The 26,844-nt window shown below is 40.5% G+C and overlaps 1 protein-coding gene across 1 annotated transcript in view; it reads left to right on the plus strand.

The window, feature by feature from the left end:
* The window catches only part of lrba (LPS responsive beige-like anchor protein), a 672,999-nt gene that overhangs the window by 485,385 nt on the left and 160,770 nt on the right, over nt 1–26,844 (plus strand). The window contains exons 44-45 of the mRNA XM_033017677.1: nt 4,022–4,162; nt 6,356–6,475. Coding sequence (XP_032873568.1) covers nt 4,022–4,162; nt 6,356–6,475 — 261 coding nt within the window. The remainder of the gene's footprint in view (nt 1–4,021; nt 4,163–6,355; nt 6,476–26,844) is intronic.

A 26,844-nucleotide genomic window follows, 5' to 3' on the forward strand; every position in this document is an offset into this window, starting at 1 on the left:
TGTACGAACACCACTCGACTTTCAATATATGTCTGGATTTGGATTTACCAGCTTCTGGAGAGAAGCGGCCAAATGTAAAAAAAATTATATTTGTTTCCCTCCCAAGTTGGAGTCAACTTGGGAGGGAAACCAAGCAGTTAAATCGTAAAATCCGTAGTTTTATAGCAAGTCTTCCAGTCGAAAAGGTCTGCAGTAATGAAAGCCCGAAAGGGTAGGATGGGGCTGAAGCCCAAAATTTAATGCCTGGACTGGTTATTTTCGCCAATGGTTACTGGTTTTCCAGGATCTAGTCAATTAAAATATCAATCAATCAATCAATTAATTAATTGATTAATTGATTGATTGATTTTCATTCCACGGTCACTAAAACAAGTGGTATTGTAACTATGTACTTTTCAGAGGTGATCTACACATTTTGCTTGTTACTTGTAGGCTTACATATGTGCAATTTTATATTAAAATGTAGCTTAGACCTGTTTGGTCCATTAACTCGCAGGCACTTTTTAAGCGCACATTTTGATTACTTTCCATTCTACCATAGAGATATAAAGTCTATAATGGACTTTATTTATATTTCTATGATTCGACAGACCTTGGCTGGGAACCTGGGGCTCACCAAAATTGTTCCCAATTGGGCCACGCACCTCTTAAGGCCGGCACTGATCGGGTTACATTAAAGCAAATTAGATCTAAACACACCCAAGAAAGTTGACCTCAAAAATACTGACAATTATGTAGTCAGAGTGTTCAGAAACAAGCCCCTCAGCTCATTTGCCCAACCACCACCTGCCCAAACCTGATATATGCCTCCTTATTTTTTCTGACCAGAACCTCAATATCTCACATCAACCAGGGTTCCCCAAACTTACCAGCCTTGTCCAAATTGCCAGGAATATGCATCCCTCAACTCTTGCTGTCACACATCTAAAAGCTTCCCACATATTAGTTGTCACTTTCCCTCCAAACAGTCTCACCCAATCAATCTCTGCAAGTTCCCACCTAATGCTTCCAAAAAAAGCCTTGTCCCTATTTAAGATCATAATTTATGCATAATTCCTATCTTTCTTCATAACTATTTAAAAAGATAAAATTATGGTCACTGGGCCCAAAATGCTCTCCCACTGACACTGCCAATATTTGCCCCACCTTGTTCAGTCTTGTACCCCTTCTGGTGGTGCCCTCTCTATATTATGGAATCTCTCTTGGACAAATTTAACAAATTCCACCTGTTCAGGCCCTTTGTCCAATGGGTGTCTTAGTCAATATTAGAGAAGTTGAAACTAAACACTTATCCACTATTTGAAGATCCATAATCATCAGTGATTTGAGTTCCACCAGCAGTTTTTTTTATTTAGGAGAGTTAAAATCTCCTATGAATATTATTCATTATTATTAGTTTGTTTTGTGGGTCTTATTATTCTTCCAGCCATCTGCGGTCACTCTACACATTTGTTCCTCTAATTACTGCTGTCCCTCGAAGCACTGTTTAGTCCGCCCTCATCAAAAGGACAACACCCACCCCTCTCCTTTCTTACCTGTACCTTTGTCACACTTGTTGCATCTGAACCCTGGAAAATTGAGCTGCCTGTTCTGCCCTTCCCTCAGCCATGTTTCTGCATTCGCCATAATATCCCAGTTCCTTGAGCCAATCCATGCGTTGAGTTCAACGGCCCAACCTTTTAAGCCTCCTGCATTGAAATAAATACAGTTTAACCATTAATTAGCCTTTCCTCTCCCTTTGTCGTGCCAACGGCTGTCCTGTCTGCTAAACTTGCTACCTTTGATGACAGAATTTACCCTATATACCATTTAATTTATAGCATCCAATGGCCTCAATAATGACTCCAGAGTTATTGTCCCAATTACCTGGCACAGCACAGTACAAGTTTTGATTTACTTTGCATGTGATGGAAAGCTTCCCGATAATACAGATTCTCACCTAAGTCATGTGCAGCCCATGAGCATTTGGGAGACCAGTGGGAAGGACTTGCCAGCTGCTTCATTGCTGCAGGCATCTTCTGTCATGTGGGAACTCGGATTGTGGCAGTATCATTGCATCTTGCAGAGAAACGGAATGGTTGAGTTTAACTACACATTGCCCTTGGTTGGCCTAATTTTTATTTAAATATATTGCAGGGCAGTTGTTTTTCTGACGTGACTTGGTTGGGTTATAAATAGTTCTCATGTTGTAACCTGTGTAGCCCTGAACTTCCCTTTTTTTTCATCATCCCTTAACTAATGCTTCTAGATAAAAGAATACTTAATAGCATAAGCATCCTTTTATCCAATACCCTAAGACAGAACATTTGAGTTTGAATAACATTAATATTACTGAGCCTTTGAAAAAATGAAGGATTCTCTTCATACTCTCCTTGTACAAAAAGCAAAATTTTAATGGTTTACTTGTATTTCAAAGGGTTCAAAGGTCAGTTTATTGTCACGTGTACAATTAAGGTACAGTGTAACTCAAATTACCATACAGCCATACTAATGCAAAGCAACAAGACACACAACTACATAAATGTAGCAAATTCCCCACATTCCTCACTGTGATGGAAGGCAATAAAGTCCAATCTTCTTCTTTATTCTCCCGCGGTCGGGGCAGTCGAACCATCCGCAGTCAGGACGATCGAAGCTCCCACAGCCGGTGATTGAAACTCCAATGCCGGGGTGATTGAAGCTCCCGCTTCAGGGCGGTTGAAACCCCTGCGGCCTGGAGCTTCCGAAGTCGGTCTCTAACCAAGGACCGCGAGCTCCACAATGTTAAGTCCATAGGCTCCCACGGTTGGAGCTCTGAGGTCGATCCCCGACAAGGATCGCCAGCTCCACGATGTTAAGTCCACAGGCTCCCACGGTTGGAGCTCCCGAAGTCAGTCTCCAGCAGAGGCTGCCAGCTCCTCAATGTTAGGCCGCAGTGCGGACGGAGATACGATTCGGAAAAACATTGCATCTCCATCGAGGCAAGGGATTTTTTTTTTAAGTTCCCCCCCACATACAACAACTAAAGAACACTAAAACATACATTTAACACATACTAACAAAGAAGGAAGGGCTGTTGGCGAGGCGACCGTGGCGGGCGCCACCCGGTGGTATTTCAGTAATCGGTCATGAGTGCAGTACTTAAACTTGAACGTCATAAAATATGATGACTATTTTAATTGATTGGCAGTATAAATTCAGATTCTATTTGAAGAAGCCAGGACAGGAAGGATTAATGTTTAGTTGCCCAATCTTCATAAGATCACAAATGTAAACCATTCCAGAATAGTGGAATACTTCAGGTTAATGGGCTTCTTGCATTTTCTGAAGTTTATTCTATCTGATAGGTTGATTTCATTAATTGAATGATGTACGAATAACCAGAAACCGGTTTTGAAATTGCTCTTGTTGCAAAAATGGAAGTGTCATAATTTAAATGATTACCTTCGCGATATCGCATTTGGTTTGTGCTTCTGGAATAACGTTATTTGGAGCAAGATGTTGCAAACAATAGGTTTGCTCTTTTACATTGAATCCAGCTTCATGCCAAAAGAAACAAAATACTTGCACAGCTATTGGAAGTTGAAATAGTTAAGGTGAATAATTTATGTGCAGCATATAATGTTTATTTTACCATGGCAAGCCGTAAAGAAATGATTTTCAAAGGATCTTTAAGATTGTTTGTTAACGATGTTTCATACTGTGATGATAAAATGTTTCACTTGACATGTTACTTTCTATCCTTTGTGCATACTATAAACAAATAAATATTGTATGTTAATAATTTTACTGGGGGAATTCTCATTATGATATTTGCTGTTAACATGTTATGTATTGTAGAGGTAAATAATCTTGTTACATGTAGTGTGTTCGTGTGATGCTTAAAAGGAAAATCATTCGACATGAGTATTTCAATGCTGTTAAAAGGGTAACCTTTTGTTCATGACATACATTCGTGGCCCCAGGAACAAGATATTTCTGGGGAGGATAGTCTCTGAATCACCTTTATTTTCAATCTAATTATTTTGTCCTTTCCCTTTAGCCTATCGGAGCACTTAACCCAAAAAGAGCAGCCTTTTTTTTGGAGCGTCATGAAAGCTGGGAAGATGACCATGTTCCTGCTTTCCACTATGGGACTCATTATTCGACCAGTAGCTTCACTCTCGCATGGTTGTTAAGAATAGTAAGTACGATGACTGTAAAATTTAAAGCTGCTTTATCCAGTCAGCACATTAATGTGTCTCTCCCTTTGAAAAAGTCCCTTGATTAAGGCACCATAATGCAGCACAAAGGAGACATAAATCTTACACATAAACTGGAGTACTTAGGCTAATTCCAGGTAATTACTTGCACTTGATTTTTTTTTCCAAATCAGAATATATTTTAAGATCATTTAAAATCAATTTCATAGCTTGATTTTAGCATAGATTGGGAATAATTAGGTGATAATTTGAAAACTGCAATAAAGTACAACCATAAAATAATTTACCGTTAATAAAGTTCTTTATGATTTGAAGCCTCGTAGAGAAAGATGTGAAAAACAGTATTCGTAATGGTATTCAGTGCATTGCACCAGAGGATGTTTACACACTATGCTGTAGTTGAGAAGTGACAATTGCAAGCGGAAATTGTTGCAATTCACAAATGCTTTCATGAATTGACCCCACCCCCCCATACACATACAATTGTATTCTTGAACTAATAACACAATGATTTACTATATGTATGACTTTATGTACAGGCTGATCAAAGGTTGGGTGGCAGCTATGAATGGAAAATATTAATTTATTGTCATTGTTTATATAACCACTATTAGAATTCCAGACCTTCTGCATTTTCTATATTTATTTCAAATTTCCAACATTTGCAGTTTTGTTTGTCTTTTGCATTAATTGTGTGAATTATTTTATAGTAACTGCTCATTTTTTAAATTTTAACTTTTATTCTTTGAGTATTGATATTCCTTAATCAATTCAAAAGTCAAATGTTATAACAATTAGAGTTTTTGAACATTTTACACATCTACATTTTTATCTTCTATAAAGGCCCTGGTCACCCTTTTGTGCCTTGCCAAGTGGCCATAAATTTATTAACTTCAACTCCAAGTGTCAGCAATATGTAGACTAATTTGAGATAATTATTTTGGCATGCATTACAGCTGAGCCTGATCCTGACCTCATCCAGAATCCATAAGAACATAGTGATCGGGGGGTGGAAAAGCCAGTTAATTTCCCCTCCCCCCAACCTCAGAAATATGTGTAAAAGGCCCATTGTCGGTAGCTTGCAAGGAAGAGGAGTGGGAGAAAGAGATATATAAGGGGGAAAAAGACAAATATATAGAGAATGTGGAAAGATGGGTGGGAAATTATGAAAGAGGATGATAAATGGTGGGGGAATTAGTTGGGGAGGGAATAGATTAAGGAAATTATGAAAAGTAGAGGAGAGAATAGGAAAAATTAGAAGAATAAAATATGAAATTAAGAATCAAGGAGTGAATAAGCACTGATTCAATGCAAATTTAAATATCAAGAGAGAATGAGAGACAGGAAAGGGAAATTGCTGAGATAAATTAATAATTTCCTTAATTTCTTTACCAAATAAAATAAACCTGGAAGTTGTTTGTTTGTATTAACCAGAGGGTGATAATTATTGTAAATTAAACAATACACTCTCACTTTTACCTTCTTTGAACTTCCATTGCCTCACACTGTAATTCACACTTTTACATAGCCTGAAATTACATTAGACTGATTTCACTGTGCTCCTAATCAACCAGACTAATTGTTTGAGTCTGATAATGAATTTGAATCAGTCCCATCCCATTGTTGATGAGCTTTGTATCTTTCCCTCTCATTGGGTAGGTTTTGCAGGTTCTCAATCAGACTGCTAAATGGAGCGGTGGGTGTACAATGTATTCTTTATTGTGGAGGGAAAAAATCAAGCATTGCTATTGCTGCTTTGTACAAATATAATCCCTAGTCAACCAGTCATTGTACCATTAAAAACTGCTGTTCATCTATCTTGATCATTCAGCATAAAACAAATCAAGAATATCTCGAGTGGCAAAGCTAAGGTGTTATTTTTAATGTTTCTTAAGTCTTTGTTTAACTGATTTATTATGTGAGCTTTTGAAGTGTGAAAATCTAACAAATCAATCCAATTAGGAATTGCCCAGGTAAATTAATGAACAAATTTATCCTCATGTTGAAGTAATCAAGGAGGCAAACTTTGTCTTGACTTTTTAATGTTACCAGTGCTAGATGACTGTCAAACATTGACTTTTCAATACCAAATTATTAATACTTATTAGATATTTATTTAAATATGGAATGGTTATTTTGCCTCAGAAATATTAACTTAATCATTTATTTTACAGGAGCCATTTACTACCTTCTTTCTAAACCTGCAAGGAGGAAAATTTGATCATGCTGACAGAACATTTTCTGCAGTGTCCAGAGCTTGGCGCAATTGCCAGCGTGATACCTCTGATGTAAAGGTAGGTAATAAAGCCCCTGTCCCACTTTCACGACCTAATTGGCGACCTCTGCCGAGTTTGCCCTTGACATACTCGCAGCATGGTCGCCACGAGGTCGTAGGAGATCTCCGTAACTCTTCCTCATGCTCGTGAGTGGTCTCCGCGTAGTCGTGGCCTCAAGTAGGTCGCGGCGTTTTTTCCAGCCTGAAAGAAAAATGTCCACGAGTAAAAAAAAAGGTCGGCATGGAAAAAACTGATACTTTTTACTCGTACGTAGGTTGTAGTAGGTCATGATGGTAGTCGTAGGTGGTTGTAGGTCGGTAACTGGCCCAAGAAAAAAATGCAAACATGACATAATTTTATCATGTGTGATCATTTTCCACTTGTAGCTAGTCGTAGTTGACCTTAGGTGTGGAAGACTGAGGTCGAGCAGGGTCGTAGGGGTTCGTAGACATAGTCGTAGGAGGTCTTGAAACAGTCGTAGGAGGTCTTTTACTTCGGTGAGTCAACACGACCGTGACATTTTTTTCAACTCGTCTAGGGTCTTCTAAACTCGTGGATTTGGTCGTCCAAGTGGGACAGGCCCTAATACTTCCATGTATTCTAAAATTAAGCCTTGATCGTCGCAAACAATACAAGTGGTATTTACTATGTGCAACATTTGTAAAAACAGATAATTTGGACTTGTTCTTTTTCATTATGAGGTAATTTTATAAATTCAAAGAACAGAATAGATATTCTGATTTGTGAAAGTATTGTATAGCATGGTCACCTCCACAACTGTCATGTCAGATGTACTATGCAAGTTGAGCCAGAAGTTCACCAGATATTTAATATATATCCTTTGTCACTTCTTAGTGGGGCTAAACCTGAAATTATTCATTCAGTTTTCACTTAAAATTCCATGCATTGATTTTTTAATCCAACCCCCTTGTGGCACCTCTGGATTCAGCAGTCTTGTTAACTGCCTGGACACTCGTAGCTTTGAAGCCAACACCCAGTCTATCTCCAAAATAGCCTATGGTCAACTGCAAATGTCAAACTCACTCTCACCCTCATCACTGCTGGCATCCTCTTCCTTTCTACCAGGCATAACCTCCTCATTTGTACAACACTACATGGATACTAACTGTGATCATTTACATGTGCTGTACTTAATCTTAATCCTGAATTACCCCATTTGCACTCTCTTTCACTGGCCAGCTACTGCATGAACTGCATTGATTTCTGAATTCCTTGTTGTTGCCAACTAAAAGCCTTAATGAACTTATTCCAACCTTTACTGTATTTTCCTGTAAGACATTTTTCACATCCCTCAGCTCACTTACCACATATTTGACCCTGAATTGCTGTTACTTTTATGGCTGTCCTTTATCTCATTTTAACATAACAGACTGCATTTTCAAAGTCCTTAAACTAAAATCCTCGGGCATGTCCTCAAATTCCTCATTAAAATGCGCTTGTCAAATTTCCTATGCCTACACTTCGAATTTATCCATCTACTTTCTTCGTCTTTTCTTAAGTTCCCCAAGAATATATTTTGCTGCATCATCGATTTAATGTAACAAGAAATCATTTATCAACTCCCATAGTCATTATAATTTTTCCATGGTCATAATTTTTCCTGGTGCTTTCAAAGTTTAGATGATTACTACTGCACAGCTAACTGTCAGAAAATGGCAAGAGTGATACAAGGACCATCCATGTTCTCGCCTTCCCCTGGGTGAAATACTTTGTTGTAGCAAAGCTATTTGCTTTTCAAAGCATGAAATGACTAAAACTCAGCTACTGAGACTGGCATATTGGAGTATTCAACGGGTCTGAGTTCTGGATTACGGAATCAAATCATTTAGTCTTATGAATTGTGCAGGGTCCTGTATGTGCTACATTTATAAGCCATCTAGTTTGCTTTTCTTTTGAGGTAACGTTTCAGAATTTAAAAAAGGTATAATTCTCATTGAAAATTACATCTCCACCAGACGAGAAGATTTTGTATTTCAGAAACAAATAGCAAAATAATTAGTTAAATGCAACAATTGAACTTTACAAATGTGTAGGCACAATTATTGCTAATTGAAACTGTATTGTGTTGCACGATGAAAATATACGGGTTTAAAACCTAATTTCACTGCCTGCACTGGTTATGTTTGAGTATAAAAAGGCAGGCATTTCTCCACTCCTTGCAAACATAGGTTTTTTTAGGTATGTTGTTAAGAAAAGGTTGAGTGAAATTACAAGAAGAATGCATAGAAAAAGTAGCAGCAAAATGCTCTTACTCATTAATTGACTTCAAATCATATGTTTTTGGTATCAATATGCTATGTCCTGTGAAGATTAACTAATAAAATGGAACATTTTAATATTCCCTGAAAGTATTCTAATAGTATTCAGCATCAACATTCGAATGTCATTTTTATTTAATGGAAGTAACATACAATTTTTAGAAACTAGCAATTATTGTCAACAATCTGAAGGGTTCACTGTTGTGTTTTGGTGCACTTAAGTCTGGCTGTAATCACAGAATAACGTTGCATATGGATTATGCACAACACTGGGGCAATTTCCGTAACATATCCAGTTTATTTTTAGGTATACAGAATGTCCAGTTCATGTAAGGTTAATGGATACCAGGATGAATCTTCTGTGATCCTTTTAATTTCAAAAAAACCTTCCTGGGCAGTGGATTGATTGATTATTTTGATTTGTTGTTCAAGTATCAGTTCGCTGGCTTTGCCTGGAGGCCAGTGCGAATCAACCTTGCAGAGAATCACATGAATTGGCTGCAGAAAGAGTTCCTGCCAGTAGGTATCACACTGTAATGAAGAAAGCTGAAGCATATGTGTGGTCACAACCAATTCATGTCTTCATACCATGAAAGCCTTGGGGTTCATGATCAAAGCAAACATCTAATCCTTATATGGCTGCACTGGGATATAACCTTTGCTTGAACCTATTGGAATGTTCTAGTTATAGTGTCTTAACAAATTCAAATTAATTGCTTTTATTGTTTTTGTTTTGTTCATTTTTCATGAGAGTGTCTTGATTTACAATATTTCCCTACTATTTATGATATTAATTTACGAGTCCCATTATATGTTATTTAATATCATAAAATAACTACTCACTCAATTCTCATAATGCACTGCATTATTCTGGAATCAGACTTCTGAATCTGCTGTATAAAGAATGTGCAAGTTCTTAGATTATCAGCACAGAGCATAAAATTCAAATCCAGAAACGCTTAAAAAATATATTATTCCTCTATTCCTTCTCTTAACTCTCAGTTGGAGGTTTGCTAAATATCAGTGTGAAGATTTTTGAAAGATACTAACAAACTTCCTGGGGCCCATATGATGCTGTGCTGTGCTCCTAAAACAAAAAATACGTAAAAAGCAAGTATGGAGTAATTTTACAAAGCATAATTATAAACGTTTCAAAATATCTTCTAATTGTAGAAGAATAATTCAAGGCAACTAATTCAGCACAGATCAATACATTTAGTTAATAATGTCAGAGTTGCTGAATGTTGCCACTATTTCACATTATAAGAAGGTAAAAGTTTACTATATACTAGACTAAGTGGGACCCGTTGGGTCCCAGCATCACACGGGAGGGCTGGTCACCAACGCAATATTCCACCTCTCCACCAATTCCAATATTGCTCACCAGTGTGGGGGGGGGGCTGTCTGCTGCGCTAGTATGGGTGTTGCGGGCCGAAGGTACTGGTTTCCAGAGGGCTAGAATAGACATTGTGGGCCGTGTGGATGCTTGGGCAGGCATCCAACTGTTGCAACGATTTTAAAAGCCAAGCCAAGGCAAACAATTGGGCTGCAGACACCCGACAACCAAAATTCATTTTGTGAACACAAACTTGTTAAAAAGGCGAGGCAAACAATTGGGCTGCACACACCCGACAACCAAAATTCATTTTGTGAACACAAACTTGGTAAAAAAAAGGCGAGGCAAACAATTGGGCTGCAAACACCCCACAACCAAAATTCATTTCGTGAACACAAACTTGTTAAAAAAGGCGAGGCAAACAATTGTGCTGCAAACACCCCACAACCAAAATTCATTTTGTGAACACAAGCTTGTTAAAAAAGGTGAGGCAAACAATTGGGCTGCAGACACCCGACAACCAAAATTCATTTTGTGAACACAAACGTTTTTAAAAGGGCTGCAGCCGCTTTACAGCCGCATCGAGGGGACTCACCGTGGAGTAGACGTGCGTTCAGTGTTATTCGCAGCTCAGTCTCTGCCAGACCTTCTCGCTTAGTCTTAGTCTGAAGAAGGGTTTCGGCCCGAAACGTCGCCTATTTCCTTCGCTCCATAGATGCTGCTGCACCCGCTGAGTTTCTCCAGCATTTTTGTGTACCTTCTCGCTTCCTGGGTCTGGCAGAGACTGGGTGAGGCACGACACTTCCTGGTTTTATAGTCCCTCCCCCTGCCGCCAGCGGGGGCAGCAGAGAGAATGGGGAATTTTGTAAAAACATTAATATCTCTCTCATTTTTCATCGACGGAAAAAAATCCTCCGCACTCATATGGCGGAGGAGGGCTCTGAGCGAGGTGGCCAAAAATGACGGCCGTAGTTGGCGGCGTTCTCTCGGAAATCGCAGCACAGTCGGCCAAAAGCGGTCAAGATCAGAGATTTAGTAATATAGATATATAATAGTTTGAGTTATCTCAATTGCATTATTCAATTTGTCAGTTTTCTCCCATAAATCAAAGTAAGATAACAAGTAAGTCAGTTTTTGATGTAATAATCAAAGTGAAATTGAAGTAAACATGAACATTTTAACCACTACTGCACCTGCATTTGTTTATTGCCTTTCACCAGTATTCTGTTCCAAGGCTTGTACACAATGGTGTAAAAAATATAATACAAAGCCACATGAGGTACTTGGAGAAATGAGCAAAAATGTTGCCAACAATAATTTTTTTCAGGAATCTAGAGCCGTACAGCATGGAAACAGTCCCTTCTGCCTAACTTACCCATGCCAACCTACATGCCCCATGTACACTAGTCCAACCTGCCTGCGCTTGGCTATCCCTCTGAACCTATCCTACCCAAGTACCTGTCCAATTTTAATTTAAACATTGCGATAGTACCTGCCTCAATTACTTCCTCCGGCAGCTCGTTCCATACACCCTCCACCCTTTGTATAAAAAAAAGTCAGCCCTCGGGCTCCTATTAAATCTTCCCCCCCTCACTTTAAACCTATGTCCTCTAGTTCTCGATTCCCCTACTCTGCGCAAAAAACTGTGCATTAACTCGATCTATTCCTCACATTATTTTGTATGCCTCTGTAAGATTGTCCCTTATGCTCCTGCACTCCAAGAAATAAAGTCCTAGCCTGCTCAACCACTCCCCCTCGCTCAAGCTCTCGAGTCCTGGCAATATCCTTGTAAATCTTCTCTGCACCCTTTCCAGCTTGCCAACAACTTTCCTATAATATGGTGACCAAAACTGAACACAATACTCTAAATGTGGCCTCCCCAACATCATATATAACTGTAACATGCACTCGCAATTTATATACTCAATACTTGATGAAGATCAATGTGTCGAAAGCCTTTTGACCACCCTATCTTCCTGTGACGCAATTTTCAAAGAAATATCCCTCTGCTCTACAACACTTCCCAGAGCTAGTCACAGGCCTCCAGTCTGACAAACAACCTTCCACCATCACCCTCTGCTTCCTTCCATGAAGGCAATTTTTAATCCATTCAGCTATCTCTCCTTGGATTCCATGGGATCTAACCTTCCAGAGCAGCCAACCTTGCAGAACCTTGTTGAATGCCTTGCTGGTAATCCATATAGACAATGTCTGCAGCTCTGCCCTCATCAATCCTCCTTAGCACATCCTCAAAAAACTCAATCAGCTTTGTGAGGTACGACCACCCACTTACAAAACCATGCTGTCTATCCTTAATCAGCTCTTCTCAATCAAAATAGGTATATCTTACCCGTCAGAATAGTAATTTTCTGCCAACAGATGTTCTGCTCACAGGTCTGCAGTTCCCAGACTTTTCCCTGCAGCCCTTCTTGAATAGAGGCACAACATTTTCCAACCTCCATTCTTCCAGTACCTCTCCCGTATTTAATGACTCATAAATCTCAGCCAGGGTACCTGCAATTTCCTCTCTAGTTTCCCACATTGTCCTCTAAGTTATCTGATCAGGTCTGGGAGATTTGTCAACCTTCACATGAGTCAGGACCTTCAGCACCTCCTCGACCTTAATACTGGCTGCTCTCAAGACACTTCCATTGACTGCCCCAAGTCCTCATGTCCTTCTCCACAGTAAAAACTGAAGAGAAATATTCATTGAGGACCTTGCCCATCTCCTGTGGCTGCACAGAGAGTTAACCACTTTGATTCCTGATGGGTCCCATTCTCTATCGTGTTCCCTTTTTCCCTTTTATATAATCAAATCTCTTGGGATGATCCATTATGTTATCTGCTAGAGCTATCTCCTATCCCCCCTTTCCCCTCCTGATGATAAAGAGATAAATTGAGACATTTAAAATTTGGAACCATACTCGTGAAGATATCAGCGATGGGGAAATGTGGATGAGTGATTTGAAAGTGAGGACAATTTCAGGATCAATTAATTGCTCTAGGAGTGACTCAGAAAGCACGAGTTGATGGTTGGGTCTTGATCAGTGCCGGATTTAGATGAAGAGAGGCCCTAGCCTATTCCACTTGTGAGGCCCCGTCCAACGATTATCAGCTCTACCCCTAGCATTGCTCCTTGCCAACTTCCTAGTTCAAATATCTTTGCACTTTCCTACTTACCCCTGAGTTTCTACTTTTGAAGCCTGCAAGTATCCAAAGATGTTCCCTGCACCCGCCATCGCTGCTTACTGTAGCATGTGTGAAAGTTTGCCGGACCCCGGTGCCACCAGATTGACACCGATATGCAGCCGAGCGTGGCCAATGAGATAAGGGGCTGGAAAGCTGCGCTTTTTAATAATGTATTTATTGCCAGTGCTAGTGTCGAGTTATCGGCTTAAAACAGTATTATTCTGAAATGGAGGGCAAGGAAAATTACAGAAGAGTTGTTTAGAGACTACAGTGCGTTGTGACAGCATATGTAAGAAAGGCCAATGACAGTGGCAAAAATATTATACACCTTGGCCAGAGGCCCCCTAGATTTTGAGGCCCTAGGCTTCAGCCTACCAAGCCTATAGGTAAATCCGGCACTGGTCTTGATTTTAGGTAGGTTATAGCTAGTCCTTTTGGGTTGGAACACACCATTACATTTTCCTGGTACCACTAAAAAGTTAAACATTATTATTTCATTTTCCAGCCATGTATGTTTATTAATGTTACATAAGTACAGGCACCTTTTTTGCTGCAAAAGTAGCACGGTTACAGCCCTTTGCAGATGCATGTAGTCGGGTTTCTTGAAGAATGAAGGGAGGCTGGTCAGGGAAACATTTCTATATTTTAACAAAGGCAAGGTTGAAGTTTTAGGGAATGAATGAGGCAAGGACTGGAGCAAACTGGTGATAGGATAGATTCAACTGGTTCAAATGTTGGAGTGTGCATGTTATGCTTCAGTCTCAAAGGGGCAGGTATGGCTTCGGTAGTTTGGAGAGAGTTGTGAGGACCAGGGAAGATGGCCTCTAACTTTTTCTGGTTTCGTTGGAGAAACTCTCTGCCTGTCTATTATTGGATATTGACAAGTCATTGTCAAATCAGGCAAATGAGGATTTGAGAAAGTTGATAGATGGGTAAAATAGAATGCTGCCAATGCACATGTGGAATATATTGTATTCATTGTGTTATCAGCATGTTGATGTGAAATAGGAATGGGCTAAGGTTGGATTCTCAGATGCTTCTGAAGTGAGTCTTCAGAAACATAAAAGACTGATAACATTGAACCGGGTATGGAACTGAATGACGAAGAGTCTTCACAAATGGTCACTTATGTAAGGTTGAAAATAAGTGGAAGAATAATTTATCACCATTATATTCACATTTTGATAAAGGGCCAGCAAATTTAGCAAGAGTATCTTCATCTAAGCAAATTGTATAATTTGTAAGTTTGAGGCTCCAACATCGATCCCTGTGATACACCACTCAATACATCCTGCCAATCAGAATAGATCTTTCTGCTTCCTGTTAGGCAACCACTCTTCTAATCACTCCCCAAACCAGGAGCTTTTATTTCTCACAATTACCTTTGAGGCAGCAAGTTCTGAAATGCCTTCCAAAAATCTGAGTATGTTTATTGATTCCTCTTTATCCATTGCGCACTTAATTATTCCAATGGATTTCAACAAGTTAGTTGACATCACCTCGTTATCTTCAATATTTCTTATTGTACCATGTTCTCTTTGACAGATATGAAGCTAACTGCTCTGTAGTTTCCCACTTTCTGATTCCCTGCTTTGAATATTTATTGTAACGTATCTATGTTACTAACGGTAGGGGGTGGAGTGGTCTATTGTAACACACTGCTGAGAGAAACAAGCTTCCCTATCTCCGTCTACTATTTCATGTTTACATTTACCATCCACCCTTCAACACATTCCTAGACAAGAGGTAATACGTCTAATCTTACTTTGCCGATTCCCACGAACCTCTTCTATGCCTGGTCAACGAGAGATGCCAATTGTCACATCCAAACACCCTTTCGTTACCTTGTTCAATTCCAATCAAAATTAAGTAAGAAAGGATATTAATATTTTCTTCCACAGTGTGAAAACAGGTCCTTCGGCCCAACATGCCCAACTGGCCAACATGTCCCAACTACACTTGTCCCACCAGCCCGCTTTTCGTCCATATCCCTCCAAACCTGTCCTATCCATGTACCTGTCTAGCTGTTTCTTAAATGTTAGGATAGTCCCTGCCTCAACTACCTCCTCTGGCAGCTATTTCCATACACACACCATCCTTTATGTAAAAACGTTAACCCTCGGATTCCTATTAATTCTTTCTCCCCTCATCTTAGACCTCTGTCCCCTGGTTCTGATTTCCCTGCTCTGGGCAAGAGACCCTATGAGTTTACCCAATCTATTCCACTCATGAGGAACTGTGCTGTCGAGAGTGGTGGTTGAGGCAGATTCTTAACTCCTTTATTACTTGGTCATGGGCACATTGCTTCTCTCCAGCAGTTTTTATATCTAAGAAAATGTGTATTTGTTGAGAGATATTTCCTTAAATGTTTCTTCTAATCTAATTTTCAAATCTATCGAAAACCAAATCATATTTTTGTTCCCATGTAATTATCCTGATCTCATTACTGAAGTTCTGGAATTGAATGTTAAATTTTATCATAATACTAGACTAAGTGGGACCCGTTGGGTCCCAGCATCACACAGGAGGGCTGGTCATCCAACGCAATATTCCACCTCTCCACCAATTCTAATATTGGTGGCCAGTTGGGGGGGGGGGGGGGGGCTTTCTGGAGCGCTAGTATGGGTGTTATGGGCTGAAGGGACTGGTTTCCAGAGGGCTAGTATGCAAATTGTGCGCCAAATGGATTCTTGGGCTGGTGTCTCAGTCAATCAAGCCTGTTGTGTTGGCAACTCACTCACGGCTGGTGGGCTGGTAGTTGACTCACGGCTAATCCTTGAAATTCTATTTCAAGCAGGGTATAAGGCCACCAAAGTCAAGTGCAGTTTCTTACCACTTCTAGCAGGGTGCAAGGCCACCAAATTCAATTGCAGTTTCATACCATTTGAAGTAGGGTGCAAAGCCACTAAAGACAGCGAGTCGTGACCTCTCCCTCCTCCATCTTGCAGAGACTGAGCCACACCCACATTTCCGGGTTTTATAATCCCTCCCCCCCCCCACCGGAAAAGGTGTGGTTTTCATGGAGTGATTGACAGGAGAGAGATTCTCAACATTTAAAAAAAAACTAATAACACTTTTATTTTTCATTGATGGGAAGAATTCTCTGCATCTGCTCAGCGGAGGGGGACGGAGTAAGGTGGCCAAAAATCACAGCCGTAAGTGGTAGCGTTTTATCTAAAATCAATATACGGTGCAAACAGGAAGTAAGTACATTTACAGTAGTGCCTTTTAACTTCAAGCCAAAGCACCCAAGCCACCATTTGCAGTAAGTGGTGTCTTTCAACTTCAAGCCACACCCAAGCCACCATTTGCAGTAAGTAGTGCCTTTCAACTTCATGCCACCATTTGCAGTAAGTAATGCCTTTCAACTTCAAACCATTGCATCCAAGCCACCATTTGCAGTAAGTAGTGGCTTTCAACATCAAGCCACACCCAAGCCATCATTTGCAGGAAGTAGTGCCTTTCAACTTCATGCTACCATTAGCAGTAAATAGTGCCTTTCAACTTCAAGCCAATGCACCCAAGCCACCATTTGCAGTAAGTAGTGCCTGTCAACCTCATGCCACCATTTGCAGTAAGTAGTGCCTTTCAACTTCAAGCCAAAGCACCCAAGCCACCATTCGCAGTAATAGTGGCTTTCAACTTCAAGCCAAAGCAACCAAGCCCCATTCGCAGTAATAGTGCCTTTCAACTTCAAGCCAAAGCTCCCAAGCCTCCATTTGCAGTAAGTAGTGCCTTTCAACTTCAAACCAAAGCTCCCAAGCCACCATTTGCAGTAAGTAGTGCTTTGAACTTCAAGCCAAAACACCCAAGCCACCATTTGCAGTAAGTAGTGCCTTTCAACTTCATGTCACCATTTGCAGTAAGTGGTGTCTTTCAACTTCAAGCCAACACAACCAAGCCACCATTTGCAGTAATAGTGCCTTTCAACTTCAAGCCAAAGCTCCCAAGCCACCATTTTCAGTAAGTAGTGCCTTTCAACTCCATGCCACCATTTGCAGTAAGTAGTGCCTTTCAATTTCAAGACACACCCAAGCCAACCAGGGAGGAGGGGAGGGGAGGGGGAGGCTTTCTGGAGTGCTAGTATGAATCATTTTAGAACCAATAGACATGTTTTGCAAGCTTTAGAACCAATAGTCATTTTTTGCAAGCTTTAGAACCAATAGAGACACGTTTTGCAAGCTTTAGAACCAATAGACATTTTTTTGGAAGCTTTAGAACCAATAGACATATTTTTGCAAGCTTAGAACCAATAGAGACATTTTTTTTTGCAAGCTTTAGAACCAATAGAGACATTTTTTTTGCAAGCTTTAGAACCAATAGGGACATTTTTTTGCAAGCTTTAGAACCAATAGAGACATTTTTTGCAAGCTTTAGAACCAATAGAGACACTTTTTTGCAAGCTTTATAACCAATAGAGACACTTTTTGCAAGCTTTAGAACCAATAGACATTTTTTTGCAAGCTTTAGAACCAATAGACATTTTTTTGCAAGCTTTAGAACCAATGGATATTTGTTTGCAAGCTTTAGAACCAATGGATATTTGTTTGCAAGCTTTAGAACCAATGGACATTTTTTTTTCAAGCTTTAGAACCAATAGAGACATATTTTGCAAGCTTTAGAACCAATAGACATTTTTTGCAAGCTTTAGAACCAATAGACGTTTTTTTGCAAGCTTTAGAACCAATGGACATTTTTCTGCAAGCTTTAGAACCAATAGACTTTTTTTGCAAGCTTTAGAACCCATAGAGACACTTTTTGCAAGCTTTAGAACCAATAGACACATTCTGCAAGCAATTTAGAACCACTAAGGGCACTTACATTTGAGTAGACATGTGTTCAGTGTTATTCACAGCTCAGAGAAACGTGACCCTCTGCCTTCCTCCATCTTGAAGAGTGAGTGAGGCACACCACTTCCTGGTTTTATAGTCCCTCCCCCCTGCCGCCAGTGGGGGCAGCAGAGAGAATGGGGAATTTTGTAAAAATATTAATATCTCTCATTTTTAATCGACGGGAAAAATCCTCAGCACACATGCGGCGGATGGGGGGCTCTGAGCGAGGTGGCCAAAAATGACGGCCGTAGGTGGCGGCGTTCTCTCGATAATCGCAGCACAGATGGCCAAAAGCGGTCAAGAACAGACTTTTAGTAATATAGATAGATGATCATTTTTCCTTAGAGGCAGGGGCGAACATCTCTGGGGGGACTGGGGGAACACGCCACCCCCCTATTTTGAGAGGTGGGGGACGATCACCCCCCATGTTTTGTAATCTGGATTTTAAAACTCCGTTAAAAAAAAGCTATTAAAAATCTCAGTTTTCCGCGAGACAGTGGTGGTGGGACTGATGATCGAGGGCGCCGATTGGACAAGAGAGACGTCGGTCAGCAGGCAGTGGGGATGATTCAGCACGATGATTGGAGGAGGGAGGTGTCGGTCAGAGGCGGAAGTAGGGGGAGTGGGGACTGAGGATAGAGCGCGGTGATTGGAGGAGGGAGACGTCCTGGTGGAGCAAAGATCAGAGTGGAGCTGGAATCGGCCCGTTCCCGGGGCTTTTCATCGCCCGGCCCGGCGCAGCTTAAAATCGACCTCGGGATCTTCCATCTCCCCACGGTCAAATTGCTGCGTCGAGGCAATCAAGGCTCCTGATGTTGAAGCCCCTGCCGGGCGATGAAAGGCCCCGCGAACGGGCCGATTGAAGCCCTACGATTCGGGGCGGACGAAGCTGCTGTTACCGGAGTTCGCAGTCGGTCACCAACCAGGTCAGTTGCCAATGTTACCGGCCATAGGGCCCACAGCTGAAACCTCACGTGTGTGCGTGCGGCCGCCAAGAAATTGTGTGTCCCTCACGTTTTGAAAGCGATTTCCGTGCCTGCTTAGAGGCTTTGTTATTAGATTATTAACTAACATATTTTGTTATTCAAGGCCAACCTAAATTTGCTTACTTAGTTCAATAACATATTGCTCAAGGAAATTGTTCCAAATACATTCTGTATTATCCTTAAGGTTACTTTTGGCAATCTCTTTTGCTCAACCTATCAGGGTTAAAATCTCCAATGATTAATGTATTGTCTCACTTACAAAGTCCTTGCTTTCTGATTAGAAATGTCTTGAAACAGATGTGCTGTTGAAAATGAAGTCAAGTAGGTGTTTTGTTTGTAGATGACCCTCTCACTCTGTGTAGCAAGCTCACTCCACCTGTGCACTTGGGCAGATTGGTTCATAGTGACGTAACTGTGGCTGACTGGGCAATGGACTATTGACATCCCTCACTCAGAGTATATTCCGTGTGTACAGCGCACCCTTGATCGCCCCATTACGGGGAGGGTGTATTGGACAGGATGCAGAGGAGGTTTACCAGGATAAAGCCTGGATAGATTGGATAGACCTGGATTGTTTTCTCATGGTTATGCAGGGGATGGAGGAATATGGATTATGTTCAGGCAGGTAAAAGTCTGTCTTGGCACTGACATTTTGGGCTGAAGAGCCTGTTTTTGTGCTGTACTGTTCTATGTTCTTTCAAGTGTTAGTGTTCAAAATTAAAGACATTGAATTCTAAGATGAGAGAGAGTGACAGGTGTTTTCCTTTTTCAAATGTAATCTAAAGGCTTAAAATATTACGGTGTCCAATCATTGTCGAACTGCCAGGAACAGAACAGTGTTCTGTCATGCCACCACCTCTGGTGTTTCTGTCCTGCCATTGAGAAAAGCCGCATGTGTGACTGGTGATGAGTGTGCCTGTCATGTTGGCAGGAAAGTATGATTACACAAGGCGGAAGTCAAGTTGTTGCTTGTTGAGTCTGTGGGACAACTTTGCCAGTTCCCTCGTCTCCTTATAAAGTGAAATGTTCTCTGTCAATCTGGCTTACTTTGTCATATTCTGCATACCAGCATTGATACCAGGTTTTTATTCTCTTGGGGCTTCACCATCACAGTTTGATGCAGCTTATTGACATTTGGGGCCTTTTGAGTACTTTTAAGAATTGACCACATTACTGTGGTTTCAACCACGGAAGTGTTGTGGATTTTCTTCCCTTAATGCCCCTTGTGTCAGTCTGGACATTCATTGATTACTGTCACTAATTACAGCTCTTTTTCAAATCTATTTTCTTCCTTTTAACTGAATTTAAATCCCCCAGATGCTGTCATGGGATTTGACCTTAAACATTTGGATCATAAGACCGGGCCTCTGGTTTGCTGGTCCAGTAACATAACCACTTTACCATTGTACCAAAAATATTTCTATTTAGCATACTACCAATTGCTTAGCGTAAACTGATGCACAGAATCAGTTTCTAATGAAATGTACTTCACAGCAAGAGAATGTGGGCATTGAAGCTAACATGATTTCCATCCTGGAAAATAAAATGTAGTATTTTCAGGCCTTTCCCTTTAGAATTGATTAATTTTCTTATTGGTGAATTTAATGGTCCCAGTGATTTTAGTGCAGCATAATGCCTTTACAGTTGTTTTATTTTTGGTTGAATTGCAATTGTGCCGGCTGTTTGATGCTGTACTGTGTTTTATGATGTTCTAACAGGTTCTTTGGATATTATTGTTCAAATTACTTCCCATTTAAATTGAATACATCCACACGAGTGAATACTTTGACATAATGTCAGTCTCTTCACTTAAACTTTGGCTTGTTTTGGAGGGAGCAAAGACAAGGGAGGTCAGAGGTAGATGCAGTGACATTAATCTACAGAGTCTTAAACCACCTTCATGCTGGCTGACTTTGCATCTGTGTGCCAAAGAGTTATTGCTAGTCTCTGACCTGACAATTAATCTTCCACATTCTTGTCTTGATTTTTTTTTTTCAGTTCGTTTTAGATTAACATGAAATTTTATTGCTACGGATCAGAATGTAGTTTCCAAATCTCTGAAAAAATCTTTTTCCATGCAGAGTTATGAATTTTCCAAGTACTTATCTTACACCCCTTAGACTGTCAGGCCTCTGTGCTTCAGCAGATCACACGAAATCTGCTCTGCGAGCCATGGCTATTGTTCACAATCAAAGCTGCAATAAGTTTGCACAGACTAGGGCAGAATGTCAGGTTGCACTGAAGGACAAAGCATTCATAAGGTGCTGATTCCTAATAGTGGCGGAAAAGCTTTACCAAGGGAAAATTAACTTGGTTTGCTAGCCCAGTGACACACCTTGAAACCATTATGCCGTAAGGGCAGCAAAGTGGCACTGTTGGTAGAATTGTTGTCACAACTAGGTTCAATCCTGACCTCCAATCCCATTTGCATGGAGCTCGTGAGCGAAGTGAAAATTTAAAAAACTGCAGATGCAGAAAAACAGAAAATGCTGGGGATACCTGGCAGGTCCGGCTGCATCTTCCAGCTCACCTCCCGCAGTTCCAGCCTGACATGCTGAGCATTTCCAACATTTTCTGTTTTTATCTCCTTCTGATCACATGGGATTCATGTGGATGCACCAATTTTCTCCAAAATCCTCAAGATGTGTTGATTGGTTTGTTTAATGGAAATCATAAATTGTCCCTAGTGTGAAGGTGAGTGGTAGAATCTAGGTGGAGTTGTGATGAAAATGGGAGAATTAAAAAAAAAAAGAGATGAATGTTAAATTAGTGTAAAGAGGTGGTTGATGGTCGGCATGGACCTTGGGCAAAGGGGCCTGTTTCCTGCTGTATCTCTACGAGTTTGTCTTTCTATGCATCTCTATGGTTATGTTAATGGGTTGGATTTCTCTGGCTATTGCCAAGTGTGCAGTGGTACGTGCCTGAAGATGAACATCTGAAGACCAAGCTTTGCTGAAGAATGCAGATTCTACCATAGAAAGCTAAGACAGTATTAATGACTCTAACTTCTTGCAAAACACACCGAGATGCTTGCTGATTTTACCCAGAGGAATCATTCATTCCATTTAACAGTTTTTATTAAGGAATCCTTGTAAGAGTGTTTTGATTGAAATATCAATATGAAGGCTTCCAGGTTATGGTAGACCTGACATATGGAGATCTGACTTTTCTTGAATTCTTCATATTGTTATGGTTGTTTTAAAGATAGGTAAGTTAGTTATTGAAATAAAATATCTTCAGGAACTGTGGCATCCTGTCATTTCGAAAGACAACCAATCTTCAATCTACCTGTTGTAATCAAACAGATATATTGTCACAGCAGGAAGGCAATTGAGAAATATGCTTTGTAAACTGACTAGACAATCTCTTCTATTGACATTTGTAAAATGCTTTATCAAATAGTGTTACATCTGTTGATACTTTAAGATCATCAAATTTGGCGTTGTACATTGATTCTGTACCATCGAGACTATGCAGTGCCCTCCATAATGTTTGGGACAAAGACCCATCATTATTTATTTGCCTCTGTACTCCACAATTTGGGATTTGTAATAGAAAAAATCACATGTGGTTAAAGTGCACATTGTCAGATTTTTGCCGAGGATCGCTGTGGAAGTGCCCTGATAGCGGGGCCTGTAGACTTTAACACTGTGAAGTGGCGGTCTCAGTAAGCAAAGGCCAACTCGGGAGGTCCATGCCCGACTCCAGAGTTTCCATCATCCCGACGAGAAGGCCTGAACAGCGGACCGTCGGCAGAGGCAGTGCTGAAGGTTCAGGGCCCCGACCGCCACGGGTGAACAAAGGAGGAGGATGACTGAACTTTGTTGCCTTCCACCACAGTGAGGAATGTTGATTCCACTGTGGTGGATGTTTATGTTAAATTGTACTGTGTGTTGCGTTCATTTTATTTGTATGGTAACTTGGAGTGGGCAGGTGCTATAAACCTGCATGGGAAGGTAGACGCTCCCGCCCCCCACAAATCTCGGGCAGATGGGGCTCGTCAGCCTGGGAAAGCAGTCCATCTCGGAGAGGGAAAACTCTGATCTAAAACCTCCACTGCCTTGTGGCCATATCCCGCAATGGAAAAGGCTCCAGGAGTAAACCTCAAGAAAAATCCGGAGTCAGAGCCCCTAAGGCAGTTCGTCGTTGTCTAAAACCTCGCTCTGGCAGCTCCTGCGACGGCGCTGGTGCCAAACTGTAACGGCCCTGCTATTCCTTTGGATCGAACAGCGACGTGGAGAGGGGGGGACATGCTGCATGGGCAACAGCCTGTCCTCCATATGACATTGCCCAGGCTTGCATCCATCCGATTGGATGCATCACCCATGGTCAGCCATGACTGAGAGGGGCCTACTGTCAGATTTTAATAAAGGCCATTTTTATACATTTTGGTTTCACCATGTAGAAATTACAGCTGTGTTTATACATAGTCCCCCATTTCAGGCACCATAATGTTTGGGACACAGCAATGTCATGTAAATGAAAGTAGTCATGTTTAGTATTTTGTTGCATATCCTTTGCATGCAATGACTGCTTGAACTCTGATTCATGGACATCACCAGTTGCTGGGTGTCTTCTCTGGTGATGCTCTCTGCCAGGCCTGTATTACAGCCATCTTTACCTAATGCTTGTTTTAGGGGCTACTTCCCTTCAGTTTTCTCTTCAGCATATAAAAGGCATGCTCAATTGGGTTCAGATCGGGTGATTGACTTGGCCACTCAAGAATTTACCATTATTTAGCTTTAAAAAACTCCCTTGTTGCTTTAGCAGTATGTTTGGGATCATTGTCTTGCTGTAGAATGAACCAACGACCAATGAGTTTTGAGGCATTTGTTTGAACTTGAGCAGATAGTATGTATCTATACACTTCAGAATTCATTACGCTACTACCATCAGCAGTTGTAACATCAATGAAGATAAGTGAGCCAGTACCTTCAGCAGCCATACATGCCCAGGCCATAACAACCCCACCACAGTTTTTCACAGATGAGGTGGTATGCTTTGGATCGTGGGCAGTTCCTTCTCTTCTCCATACTTTGCTCTTGCCATCACTCTGATATAAGTTAATCTTCGTCTCATCTGTCCACAAGACCATTTTCCAGAACTGTGGTTGCTCTTTTAAGTCCTTCTTGGCAAACTGTTTTTGCGACTAACCTATGGTTTACATCTTGTTGTGTAGCCTCTGTATTTCTGTTCATGAAGTCTTCTGCGGACAATGGTTATTGACAAATACACAACTGACTTGTGAAGAGTGTTTCTGAACTGTCGGACATGTGTTTGGGGATTTTTCTTTATTATAGAGAGAATTCTTCTGTCATCAACTGTGGAGGTCTTCCTTGGCCTGCGTGCCTTTGTGATTAGAAAGCTCACCAGTGCTGTCTTTCTTCTTAATGATATTCCAAACAGTTGATTTTGGTAAGCCTAAAGTTTGGTTGATGTTTCTAACAGTTTTATTCTTGTTTCTCAGTCTCATAATGGCTTATTTGACTTTCATTGGCACAACATTGGTCCTCATGTTGATAAACAGCAATCAAAGTTTCCAAAGGTGATGGAAAGACTGGAGGAAAGACTAGGTGCTGAGAGCTCTTTTATACCTGCATTAAGGAGGAATTTAAACACACCTGAGCAATTATAAACACATGTGAAGCCATGTGTTCCAAACATTATGGTGCCCTGAAATGAGGGGACTATGTATAAACACAGCTGTAATTTCTTCATGGTGAAACTAAAATGTATAAAAATGGCCTTTAATAAAATCTGACAATTGGTACTTTAACCGCATGTGATTTTTTTTTTTCTATTACAAATCTCAAATTGTGGAGTACAGAGGCAAATAAATAAATGACGGTTCTTTGTCCCATATATTATGGAGGGTACTGTAAATGTTCTTGTTAATCAATCCGCATTGAAATAGTTTATTTAGGATTCATGGAATAATCGGTTTATAGACATTTGTTTGCATGCTGCATGTATCTGGTACGTCATGACCTTCAACAGAAAAGTCACTGGTTTACGATAAAAAAGGCTTCGTCTGTAACTCAACTAAATTTGGCCTCAATGCTGCTGTTCCATCTCACCAGTTTTCAGGCTGCAGCATTGAGCTCAATTTTGTTTCGAATCAAATTTGTTTTTGTTCAAATTGTTTCAATTTTATGTTCTGAATTATGTATGCATTTGTTCAATGTTTTCAAAATGTTTTCATTTTTAATTATTTCATTTTTTAGTTTTAAAAGTTTCAAAATGTATCTGATTGTCTGAAATATTTAAAAACCATTGTAGTTTTTCCAAGTGGGGGAAACACTAATTTTGCCATTTGTCAAAGATTTTGGGGTTGTTTGGGAGAGTGTTGTATCCTTACTGCACCAGGGATATGGACCAGGGACTGCACCCGCTGAGTTTCCCCAGCAATTTTGTGTACCTTGCACCAGGGATATCTTTGCTGCAGGATTCTGAGATAGTTCTGACCAGAGAGACTGATTCTCAGCATCCAGGCTGGGTGTGTTTAGGAGGAATTACAATTAAAAAGTCTGCTGGTGCTGGTAATTTGAATAAAAATAAAAATGTTGGAAATACTTAGCAGGTTAGGGACCTTCTGTGGAAAGATAGAATTACTATCTCAGCTCAAAGATCCTTTGTCAGAATTGGGAAAGTAAAACAAGCTGGATTTTTCACTTTTACGAACTCAAACTCATTTAGTTTCTCACTGTCCCAATTCTGATGAAGGGTCATAGATCTAAAATGGTCTCTCTGGTTTTCTTGTCACAAGCATAGGAGTATTTTGGGCAGTGTTTTGGGGCAGGATAGTCATGCCAGCAAGATATGGTGAAATAAAAGCACGGGAGGAAAATCCATTGTCTCAGAATATGAGAGAACCTGACATTTGTAAATGGGCCAAGCCCTGATCACGATACATAGATCTGCCAGTAATCTCGCTTCAACTCTCCAATTGTTTAATCCCTTGTTGAAGGAGAATTCCAAGGTTATTTCAGTATTTGAACACTTTGAACAAAATAGTGACCTTCACAATGTGTCTGCTTTCACAAATGAAAGATAAAGGTTATCTAAAAACTATCACACCATGCAATGACCTAACTCTATCACTCCACCTGAATCCTGAACTCAAATAGTGTATTGCCGGTTAGCAGGCATGTGGCATCAATCGTCGTGAACTGTTTCACCAAAGAGACGGAGGTGCTGAGCATTCAAATCGCACACAAACAATTTTTGCAAAAATCGTGATGGAATACCACCTTCAACCTGCAGCAGCATGACCTCACAAGTGTAAAGCACTTATGTAGGAGACATCCTGTTAATAATTCTTCTCCTGTTCTTTGCTGATGAGGTAGTTGACCCAACTTCATCCTTAATAGAACAGAAACTACCTTAGGGTGTCCGATTCCAATAAAATGCCGATGAAAATAAAGACCTCATTTTTAATAAGAAAATAACAGGCATGTTTTTGGGTACAATGTGTGTGAGATTGCAAATATTGGCTCACAGGAGCACAAAGAAGATGCTTTGTGTTCAGTAATTCAGACTCTCTAAAATCTCAGTTGATGCTATTAAGACAGCACATCAAAAATTATCAAGTTTTGCATTGTCCATTCGCCTAATTTCATGAAGTTTCTTATTGTTCATCAATCTCTAGCATTTGAATATTTTGTGGCTTTTGTTTTTGTTAGATGCATAATGCTATTTATACAGCAGGTAACTCGAAATCTGCATCACAAACTGTTATTAAAGGATGGTGTTCTCTGCAGTTAGA

The sequence above is a fragment of the Amblyraja radiata genome, chromosome 1 (assembly GCF_010909765.2).
Source record: "Amblyraja radiata isolate CabotCenter1 chromosome 1, sAmbRad1.1.pri, whole genome shotgun sequence".
Taxonomy (NCBI): domain Eukaryota; kingdom Metazoa; phylum Chordata; class Chondrichthyes; order Rajiformes; family Rajidae; genus Amblyraja; species Amblyraja radiata.